The sequence below is a fragment of the Dendronephthya gigantea genome, unplaced genomic scaffold (assembly GCF_004324835.1).
Source record: "Dendronephthya gigantea isolate DGI-Jeju-01 unplaced genomic scaffold, DenGig_1.0 000010F, whole genome shotgun sequence".
In the NCBI taxonomy this organism is placed as follows: Eukaryota; Metazoa; Cnidaria; class Anthozoa; order Malacalcyonacea; family Nephtheidae; genus Dendronephthya; species Dendronephthya gigantea.
The window spans coordinates 2,780,595-2,792,016 of NW_021163020.1; the positions used below are offsets into that span (position 1 = coordinate 2,780,595).

General features: G+C 35.8%; 1 protein-coding gene across 4 annotated transcripts; it reads left to right on the plus strand.

Annotated features, from left to right (window-relative positions):
* The first annotated feature begins 1,591 nt into the window (after positions 1-1,591).
* Positions 1,592-10,149, plus strand: LOC114518023. Of its 4 annotated transcripts, XM_028537906.1 has the most exons (17): positions 1,594-2,085; positions 3,858-4,090; positions 4,621-4,722; positions 5,349-5,480; positions 5,813-5,863; positions 5,985-6,050; positions 6,356-6,397; positions 6,584-6,619; positions 6,861-6,890; positions 7,061-7,093; positions 7,292-7,432; positions 7,711-7,755; positions 7,909-7,971; positions 8,374-8,427; positions 8,928-8,975; positions 9,112-9,165; positions 9,686-10,149. In XM_028537906.1, exons 1-17 carry the CDS (start codon positions 1,970-1,972, stop codon positions 9,724-9,726), a joined length of 1,287 nt encoding a protein of 428 aa, XP_028393707.1. In that variant the 5' UTR covers positions 1,594-1,969; the 3' UTR covers positions 9,727-10,149. The 4 variants fall into 4 exon arrangements, with proteins under 4 accessions (XP_028393709.1, XP_028393707.1, XP_028393710.1 ...); XM_028537908.1 differs by lacking the exon at positions 7,909-7,971 and having other exon boundaries at positions 1,592-2,085; XM_028537907.1 differs by lacking the exon at positions 9,112-9,165 and having other exon boundaries at positions 1,597-2,085.
* The last annotated feature ends 1,273 nt before the right edge of the window (positions 10,150-11,422 follow it).

Below are 11,422 nucleotides of genomic sequence, written 5' to 3' on the forward strand. Positions count from 1 at the left end.
GAGGCATTGTGGAGTCACTTTTGAAGTGTTATAACTTTTCAAGTGAAAAAATTCAATTCCTTTGTGTTTTCACTGTTTTGCACATGAATCTCCACACACACAATATTCATACAAAAGTTTTGACTTTACATTACACAGCATGATGAAATGCAACCATTTCAAATATTTGGCCATGAAAAATACTATTGCTCTGACAATTACAAGTCTTGTCCTTTTTAAAATAATGCATTTTGGAAAAGGCTTAAAAACAACTGATTGTTGTTCCTTATATGTGTTTTAATGAAATCTGGTAATGGCAATCGGGCAATGTGTCAATGTCTTCATGTGGCAATGTTTTGGATAAAAAACAGCAACATATATCCATAAGACTGTCTGCATTGAAAACTATAAAACAGTAGAAATATTCATATTGGGGTGAATAGGAAGAGAATACATTGTGACCAGAAAGTGTCATTGGGAAGCAACCCTCACAAGATTAGGCTATGGTGGAAAGAACACTTTTTTTTTATAAACAGCGATCCACGGATGAGATACAAAAGTATCTATCGCCTTTGCCGACAGCCTACTACCTGTTGGACTAAGCGTACCGTAAGAGATTTGTTGGCCAGAGAAATTTAGCCAAAATATTTATATTTCAATGTTTCGATCTCTGTCTTGATTCTAGCGATCGTGATTCAGCTAAAGATCCCATATCTTCTTTTTGAATTGCATCGCAGATCTTTTGTAATAAAGTCCCTCTTATTCGCTAAAAATTTTATTAAAAAACAAATTTTGGAAAAGAAATAATCTCATTCCATTAAATCCCATTCCATAAAATCATTTCATTAAATCCCATTCTAAACTTTTAATCCCAATCCTTAAAATCCCATACGCTAGCATGACAATCGCGCAGGCGGGGTAAATTTCCGCTCCCAAGTCCCATCATTGAGTATTTTCAAAGTGGGATTCCGGGAACAGGACTTCAATACAGGAGGCGATGAGAAAAGGGGGGATGATAGGAAACTAAGCAAGAAAATATCCAATCCTTCACCATTCAATTAAATCGCCCTCGTTTTTCATTACATAACACAACGGTTTTGTTCGGTGTTCAGATGCGAATACAATATACAATCATAAAACGTGACACAGATATTGAACCTGCACATCTTGTGCTCTCAACTTAAGATGTCCTGTCTGAGTTTGCTCTTGTTGCATTACGTTAGTTTTTTATTGTCAGTTAAAGTGCTTCGATGCACCTATCTTGGGCGTCTTCTTCAGCGTGTCAAAAATTTGGATATTGGACTTGTTAGAACGAAGACAAAACATGTTGAGAACTACTACACCTCTCTAAACTCCACTTCAAAGAGAATGAGAGAATACGAATGATCCAATTCGGAGGAAATCGAAGGTGTTGGCTCTTGATTATTTTTTCGATTGTGCAAGAGTTAAACGAAAACCCATCGCTTGTCATGTAGTTGTTTCCTTGGTGGGTTAATTCAAATATTGATTCAATGGAACGTGATGGGGGTAATAGAATTATAGAAAGGATGAATATGCAATAATGAAGGACGCCAAGTACAGTTGGAAATGCCACAGTTACTGCGTTTGTAAACGAAGAGGACGTGACATCACACTCCTATAGCACTCGTCGCACAAATCAACGGAAGCAACCCACACTGTGGGGATTAAATTTCACCTCCTTTTTCCGATTGGTGTCCGGAGACGAACAGTGTAATCCTACACCTAAGTTTTTGACACGTTTAATATATAATAAAAACATAAGCTGCTTGGGAGTTTCTAATACGTTTCAACGCGAGCGCATGAGCAAACCTGTCAAACTACAGGACAAATAGAACTTTATTTACTTTGTTAAAGCCAACGAAGTGTATTTGGCGGGCGTCTCTAAATTCTTGAATATTTTGGAGGTTCAAAGTGTTATTTTAGGGATTAGATCAAACTACAACAGCGGAGGAGATTCGTGAGCATTAAAATGGCTTCTTCCTTATTCAACTATATCATTCTTGTTGTGTTGATGTGCGAATTGCAAAATGTCTTCGCTGGAACACGATATCAACCGTCGATCATATGGGAAAGATTCAACCCAATGTAAGTATGAATTTCAATTTAGAACGCTTGGCGATGTAGCAATTAACTAAGACGATATCTTTTACTTCCGCTATTTTGAAAGACACATTGACTTAAAATTGGGCGAATGGCGCAGGTAGTATAAAACCGATTCGCTTAGTTTGTAATCAATGGTTTGTATAATCGAAGTATGTTCTATATTCCTAATCTCACTGTATATTCCTTCTTCAATCAATATCGTGCATATATCATAATAAACATTGTATCCAGTATCCACGGATATTAAAGACCTGTACACCGACGTCCAAGGCGTTTCGGTTTTCATTTGTGCTTCTGTATCATTGTGATCGTCAATCGTGCATTGTCTTAATAATTGCACATGTTGGCACTTATATATTGACCAAAGAAAGGGAATTAGAAAATAGGTTATGTGAAGCCTGTTAAAGCTTCCCCATCAGAAATTGAAATCAAAAGGATTTCTATTTTAGTTTAGATTACTACTGTTTTGTCATATGATTACTGAAGAGCTAGTACTTATTGTTCGCATATTTTCTGAAATTCGCAGTTATAAAATGTAGCAACTTAAAGTTGTTCCAAATTCTTGAAAATATAGTCAAGAGTTGATATTCATTTTAAAATGTTATAAATTTGGGAATATTATTTTACGGTTGTTATGATAATCGATTAGGTCAAATAATCCAAAAATCTGCAGAAAACAGTTAAAATGGTTTAATTTTTCGTCAGTTAAGTCGTAAGAAAGGATAAAAAAAGCGAGATGGATCGTGTCATCGTGACGATTCTGGAAGACTAAACAGTCATTTATATGTTATTGAAAAACAACATTATTGTTGCTATGGCTTTTTATTCTGTATATCTTTATATCACACGATTTTCCTTATAATTTGTGTGAAAATGAAGAAATTTTTGTCAACGTCTGTGAATGTCAGTAAAGCTCGGAATATTTGTGCCTTAGATTGCCGAAATTCTCGCTGGAGTCTATGCTACACAGAAAAATTACCAGGGTTTCAAATTTCAAACGTGTCAGAGATGTTTATATAAGCAGTGTGGGAACAATGCAGGGCTTCGTCTAGAGAGTATATTTGCGTTGACGCCCGTGACAGACGGATTTCAAACGGATCTTTAACCCGTCCTCTTTTTCAGAGTTAGCCTAAAACCAAATCTGCTTTTTTGCTCGCCAATTAAGTGGTCTCAAGTTCGTTGTTCCTGTGAGAACAAAAAGAGGAAATGAACAAAATAATATATTGATAAACCCAGCTGTTTTTGATCCATTTCAGAAATTCACATCCGCCAGAGGTACAGAAAAAAGGGAGGAGGGATATGTTGTTGTGATTTTCCCACGAAACTAAAATAACTGTAAAAAGAATTACTGCTGGCCAGTAACATGCAAGTTTAGAAAAATTCTTGCTTTCGACCATTTAAAACCTGATCAATTTAAATAGAAAAGAGAGACAAAGATATTGACCATGAATGGCACATACATATTTCAAAGTTAAAATTTTAGTGTTATCCTATTTCAAGAATTATAAACTCAATACTATTATTAAGCGTCGCTTTTAAATATACGTATAAAAAGATGGTTCTAAAATATTTGAATGCCTCCCCTCCAACTCTCCACTCTCAAATAAACTGGAATAATTCAGTAATGTACAGTTTTGGTCAGGCTCAATTTTGTTCTATTTTTTTGAACAGTTATCCTCTGACTATTCTTTTTCTGTTATTCAACTGGTTCTTATAAAAAGAGGAGTTTAATAAAGTATATTTTATAATTTAAGCCTAAAATGCAAATGTAACTGGATGACCATCACAAAACTGGACATCTATGATCGCATTGAACTGGTCTGTCCAAATTCGATCCTTGTCTCTGCGCTTCGGCTAGAAGACGTCTCAAAGGCACACGTGTTTTATGACATGTATATAAGAAAGTTTTACATCAGCGCGAATAACTCATTGGAAGAATTGGAAAAAGCATTACACGACGATTCATTCTGTGATCCAACTCAATCAAGTATGTTTATTATCTTAGATAATATCACCATTAATATCACTATCATCAATGATTCATATTACTGCTTGGTCTTTCAGCATTATAACGTCATTATCACCAACCACCATTATATATAAATATACAATAAGGTACAGTTACAACCACTCTACATCATTATTGCTCACCACCACCATCATAACTAAGCCACTCCATCCACCATCAATAGCCATTCCAGCATCATCATTATAAGCCAACCATCATGATCAACCGTTATCACCCATAACCATCCTCGTTATTAAACGAACCACTTTATCACGACCTAAAATCTCATCACATGCACCATCAAATAACCATATTCATCAACTACCATTATCATCCATCACCATCCCCACTTTAAACCAACCATTATCACGAACTACAGTACACTATTTTCAACAGTCACTAACTACCATCATCATCAAGACATCAACTAGGCACCATCATCACCAGTCACCATCACGCATCAGTAACATCATTCCGCTGTCATCACCACCGTCTTTATTATGTTTTAGAAAAACTCTACAGCTGTGTAAGAGACGATCCTCGTGGAGCATATAAACTAAGAATACATAGCGACGATGACCATCGCGAAGGAGACATATCTGTGATATTCAGTATGTTCAACAACTATATTGCAATATCCTTTTAGTGAACACATCTTAATGACAGCAAACGAAGGCTGTGTAACCATTTAGAAAAGGGAAAGGGGGCAGGCTCAATTCTCATTTTGAGTCTGTATACAGACTATAAATGTTCCTATATGACACGCAAGATTAGGATTAGGTTTAGTTTAAGATTATCTTTTGGATTACAGTAAAAATGATACCGTGTCGTGTATTGAGTTATCTCACAACCAGAGTTTCCACAATGCAAGGAAATTTCCTTGCAATTGACAACCACGAGTGGAGGGGAGGGGAGGAGGGATCTGTTTTAATAGAATATTTTATGCATTCTTTTCAAAAGTTCGTTGTTTCTCTCTTCTGTCATTGCCATCCCCCTATGAGGACAGTCATATGCAAATAAGTTGTGGAAACCCTGCTTACAACTTTCTGATTGAAGACAAAGCTATAAAACAGTTCAAGTATAATTTATTTTTGTGATTTAAAAACAATTATTAATGAGTTGAATTAAAAGTTCATATTTTTTGAATGTAGTAGTTCCTGACATAATTTATGTTATACTCGTTTGAAAAAGTGCCGATAACTTGTCTATACATTAATCAATTCAACGCCATTTCCAGGTAATTCTGATTCAGGAGATCAGGGTGATTTAAGCAATACACGAAAAAAATGTGCCTTGGTTTTCATAATCAACGTGACTTCGTCGAGCGGAGAGAAGTATGATATGACCTACAGAAAATGCTTATCACAAGGTGTGTGTGAAAAATTACGATTTTATCAACCTCTAGGATGTATCTAACATTTTCATCACTGCACTACTTTTAAGTAGTGCAAAACTACCACCATTATTTACAACTATACCACCTTAAGATGTAACAGCGTATATATTCATGCATCTAATTAACCAACTGAGTGAACGTAACGAGAATTGTTGCAGCAGCATTGAGCAAAAAAAAATCCATTTTAACAAATATTCTGGCAATTCGAGTTCAGGGCTCCGTATAAAATATACACAACTACGACAAAACCGAATAACTGTTTTTAAATATTATTCTTAAATAACAAACAGTTACTTGCATTTTAGAACCAAGTTGTTATTACAAAAATAAAACTTGTCTTGCTTGTCGTGGCGAAGGTAAATACAATTATTTGTGTATACATACCGGTAATAATACGAGATGGGAAAATATTATACGATTCAAAATATTTGCTTCTTTGTTACCAAAAGTAATGCTTTTTTTATCTTCTATATTCAGGCTCTTCAAATGAAAAACCTTCTACAACATCCAAAACAACTAGGTCGATGACAACTTCTCCAAGCGGTAAAAATATTTATCTTTACACTATTCTATTATGCTTTGTTGGTCTATGGACTATACCTTCTTAAAGAAACAGTCTCTCACACGAAATGCTCATATATAGTTTCATTGTCTATTGAAGGTAAAATGACACTTAAAGTGATCCTGATATTTTCCTTTTTTGATCTTTCGTAACTTAATACTGCTTTTGCCAAATAATAAATTTTGTTTCATTACTTTTATATTCAAATATTGCATCACATAAGGACATTGTGAAAGAACAAATCATTATATACGGTGCTCTAATTATTTACGTACTTTTAAATTAGGCCCTAAGACTACAGAATCAGGGGTTTCTACAAAACAAAGCGGTACGAATTTCTTCTCAGCCATATTTGTGTTCGATTACTTTTTGTCTTCCAAGCTATTTAAATCCTATAACAATGTATATACATATTTTATGTGACTTTGTAATCAAAGGCCTTGTTGTTTGTCTTCTGTAATCATATTGCATGAGCAGGAACGGTTCCCTAATTATTTACTTACTTTTAAATTAGCCCCTACAAAATCAAGTGTGCCAACACGTCGAAGAGGTAAGACTGATTTTTGCTCAGACATGTGTTCCAAGTTTTTAAATTGTATATAACAATGAATTTCTGTGACATTATAATGAAAGGTTCTTTTCGCAATTCCTTAAATCTTCTTGTAATCAGATGGGAAAAACATGTTTTAAGATCTAATAATGCATTTCTTAGAACTTTATAATTCAAGACTTTTAATGCCCCAAACGCCAGAGCATTTCTCTAATGATATATACCTACTTTTAAAATATAGTTACTACCGGACCAGGTGGAACTGAAAATGGTAGGAATTTCTCTTCAGACATTCTTGTGTTCCAAGTTTTTCAAATTTGTAACAATGTATTTCTTGCTGTGACTTTGCAATCACAGCACACTTTATGCCTCAAATGGTTTGTCTTCTTGTAATCGGAAGAGCAGAACATTTTTCTAATTATTTACCTTCTTTTGAACTAGTTATCAAGAAAACTAACCGTAATACTACTGAAGGTAATAGCATCGGTTGTTGATATCTTTCGGATTTTTCTGGACACGGATCTACCTCATAATCACGCCTGTCGGAACAAAATTTGGATGGGGAGGAAAAACCGCAACTAAATTACACAACAATTTACAAAACACTTCCATTTCCACGTGAGGAAACGAATAAATTAAACAAAAAATTCTTAAAATTCCGTAATTTTCTAGAAGGTAACACTTCTGGACGAAAATCAGACACAGGATGTAATTTCAAAGCATGGCACTTAGGTGTTGGGATCGTAGCTGCGTTCGCAGCTGGAGTTGGGGCAAAACCAATGGGTGACCAAATTGTCAACAGTTATAACAAAGGTGAGAACAAAACATATTTAACTTTCGATGGCCTGAGCGCAGGTTAGAAATAGATTAGCATTTCTTCGGGAGGAATACTGAAAGCCCACTCACACAATTTGTCAGATCGATTTCGCATTTTGCTAAAAGAAAAGTTGTTAGAATCGTCTCGTAGATGTCGTTACACTAAGATTCATTATATATATTCGACTGGATTAATCGCTGTGTATATACGGACGTTTTAATTGGAAACGATCACCACTATTATTTATAATATAAAGTTTTTTCTTTTGACATAGTAAACAGGGAGAGGAGTACAGGATTACAGGATCCGGAGCGCGAAGGTGAGTTATTACTGTTCATTGAATGGATTAGTCAAATCAACGGAAAAATACCCACGCACAAAGAGAAGGGTTCATTCATTCATTCAAACTGTTCAAACAAGAACAGTTGCTCGGACGCCATGTTTTTAAGCTTGCATTTCGTTCGTTTTATAGCATACGCTAATCCAGTTTTCCATTCAACCACACCAATTTTTTCCTCAAACGACACACCTGATGGTATGTGTGTGACATTTTACTAAAAATCCTCAAGTACTTTTCATACATTCAGCCTTTATGGTGCAATTGCATGCTACACTAAAGTGTCTGGCGATAATATGAGAGATGAAAATCTTTAGTAAATGATGGTATTGATTGTCAAAGATGCATGCTACCGACCACCCACCCTCACTAACTTCCTAATGCATGACGCTGTGTTCAGAAGCATGCAAGTTTCCTTAAGGCGTTACACTATGCAACTTTTCTTGCAAGTTGCAATGCAATTCTACTCCTGAGGCATCTAAAGTTGTCAAATACAAACATTTCTTACGATCTGTTAACGTTTTCTTAGCATTTCGAACAACACTCTTTACAAATTAACATCACTCAAAATTTACCTTGTACATTTATATTTTTGTAAAGGTGAACCAAAAGGTGTGGAACTCTCCAATGGCTTAGCGGCTGTTAAACCAAGCGGTGGGTAAAAAATCGTTTCTCACCACATCAAGCCCGGAGTCGTTAACGTAGTGTGAATTGTGATATTTGAATGACTTGACAACGACCCACCCTTATTAACTTCCTAATGACGCTGTGTTCAGAAGCATGCAAGTTTCCTTAAAGCGTTGTTACACTTCGCAACTTCCCTTGCAACTTGCAAGGCAATTCTACTCCTGAAGCATCTGAAGTTGCCATATACGAATATTTCTTACGATCTGCTAACGTTTTCTTAGCACTCTTTACAAATTAACATCCCTCAAAATTATAACACTGAACACTTATGAGCATATTGCAACTTAAAATTACTATGACAATCAACTACCGTCACGCATTGCGGGCGTGGAAGGTCTAAATTCTAAAATCTATTGCAATGTATTATGGGCCTTTGGGTTCAAAACACTGCATTTTGAGGAGAACACTGGACGGTGTTTTCTATTGGGAACATTTAATTTACCTTGTACATTTATATTTTTTCAAAGGTGAACAACATGAAGAACCAAAATGCTTGGCGGCTGTTAAACCAAGCGGTGGGTAAAAAATCGTTTCTCACCACATCAAACCCGGAGTCGTTAACGTAGTGTGAATTGTGAAATTTGAATGACTTGACAACGACTCGCTGCCAACATGCATTGCCATAATTTTAAGCTGAATTTTCTCGTGCAGGAAGAAATAATGCACTTCCACCTTTAAGAAATAACTCAAAACTTCCTCCTATAGGTACGAACGTAATCAATAACAGGGTGTATAGGAAAACGCAACCTTAATAATTTCCAGAGGGCAGGGGCCTACGTCGACCTTTTGTGATCGAAAAGACCGGCGAATATCATGAATATTTAGTAGTTGTGTTTTTTTATACGCCCTGTATGCAGCTTTAAAACTTTAAAACTAGATAAAACTCTAGCGAGTGGAAATTATGAGTGGAGTTTGAATACATATGCATGTACCACGATAGTATTTCTTTTAATCCTTAAAACATTTTTTTAAAAAACAAAGCTTTTAAACTTTTTGTTTCTGGGGTTGCACGAAGGCCCTTAGCATATAATCTTAATCCTTGAAGTTACGTTATTATCTATAAACATGCCTGCTAAAAGTCTTATAAATATTGGACGTTATGTTAACTCTTAAAACTAAAATATTAGCAATTCTGGGTATTTTAACGAAATCGTATATAAACATTAGCCCCTGGTTGCCACACAGCTTTCTGCCAAGACTTTACAGCAGTTTATGTCTCTTTTAGAAAAAACTCCGATCAGTGAATGGAACGACAACGCACCATAGCGATGATGGTGTTGAGACGTTACGTATTAAAAAAAGTAGTCAACATGTGTTAGTGATTCAAAATGGTGATTAACGTACAAATATATGAAACCCTAGCCCGCGTTGCATTAGTCTATGCGGCATGCGCGCATCATGTTTATTGCCGAAAGGTTATCTCACGGAATTATTCCTGATGAGATGGATTGGTTGCTATGGGAACAATTTCGTTTGGCCACCTTTGGAAACCATTGCTATATTTGAAGCGCATGCTGACGTTTCCTGACTGAAACCTTTTGGCTAACATGGTAGAAATATTTAAAAAAATTGTAAAATATGTGGTATATTTTAGATTTTATATACATTTAGCTCATTGGCATACATGTAAATTTATCTACAATTAATATTAAACGCGGTTAAGATTAATAAAAGATTTCCAATACGGGTTCTTACACTAACAATCTGGACGTATATTGTATCATTTGTGCGAGACAGTAATCTTCGTTCTTGATTTCTTTTATTTCACTTATAGTTTTGAGAAATGGTGAGTCTCGGTGGTAAAGGAAAACGCTTAACTGCCACAAATGACAAATCTGCCTCCTAAGTCCTAACATAAAGTATAATACTCCGGCGATCTGTATAGCTCTGTATTATAGTTCTTATCACTTTAAAATGTAGTCAGCCTACCCGTTGGTATAGTGGTTTTTCGTTTCGACGTTTCGACGTTTAATCACGCGCGGTTAGACAAAACAAGCGGCGAATTTAAAGCGATTCAACCAACCACTATCCGGTCCGGTGGATAGCGGCATCCGGTCTTGGGACAACCGCCCCCGTCCACTTAGCTTATAAGTTGCTATAGGAGGGGCCAAACGTATAAACCTGCGTAGGTAGCTAGTTCTCTCAAGTTCCAACGTGCTGTTGCGCGATACCTACGCTACCTTAAACCAGGTTTCCATCTGGGCCATCTGGTCGCTACACGACAAGTGACGGATGTAATCGAGTGTCAATATATATCTGCGATAGTGAAGCCTAATTTGCATACCTGGCACAAAAGACAATTTATGTATTTCGACTACTTCTCATCTCCCAGTTGTCGTATAGTAACGAAGGCAATGACTAAATGAAAAACAGTCTTTAGACTTTAGGCTTCTATATAGCTATTGAATGACGTGTTTTCCGAATTATTTGGTCTTTGTTAAAAGATGCCTAGGATAATTATTTAAACATTAGCGTCGACACGTGGTGTATCATAACGACTTATCATGATATATGCAATTATAATTTTAGTGCACACGGACAGTAAAAAACAATAAATTTTTAATTAATACGGACTGAACCTATTCGCAAGACGTTGCTGTGCACCTACCTATTGTACCCCCCTGCTTCTATAATCCACCACCCCCCCCCTTTCGCCTAATTCATTCAACCTGTATTCACACACAAAAAATTACCGTCATTTTTAAATTTCAATACAAACAGCAAGAGATCAGGATAATTGATGATTGGCGTATTTAAATTGGAATTAAAATGCATGAAAATTGGTCGTTTCTATTACGCGTGTACGTACACGCCATCATATAACCATGGAAACAAAGCAATGAAAATTCTTAGATAATTGTCCAGATGCTTCCCACGCTTCAAACTATGATGAGACAAAGACTATTTTAAGCATTGTGCATTGCTGACTAATGCGGAATTTTTCCATTTATTATTATTATTA

Bases quoted from the DNA above. Each gene is read 5' to 3' on its own strand.
- LOC114518023 (XM_028537906.1), top strand. From the start codon at position 1,970: ATGGCTTCTTCCTTATTCAACTATATCATTCTTGTTGTGTTGATGTGC. The intron at 6,620-6,860 runs GTAAGACTGATT...TTTAAAATATAG, and splicing joins TGTGCCAACACGTCGAAGAG to TTACTACCGGACCAGGTGGA. The intron at 7,433-7,710 runs GTGAGAACAAAA...CTTTTGACATAG, and splicing joins TGTCAACAGTTATAACAAAG to TAAACAGGGAGAGGAGTACA.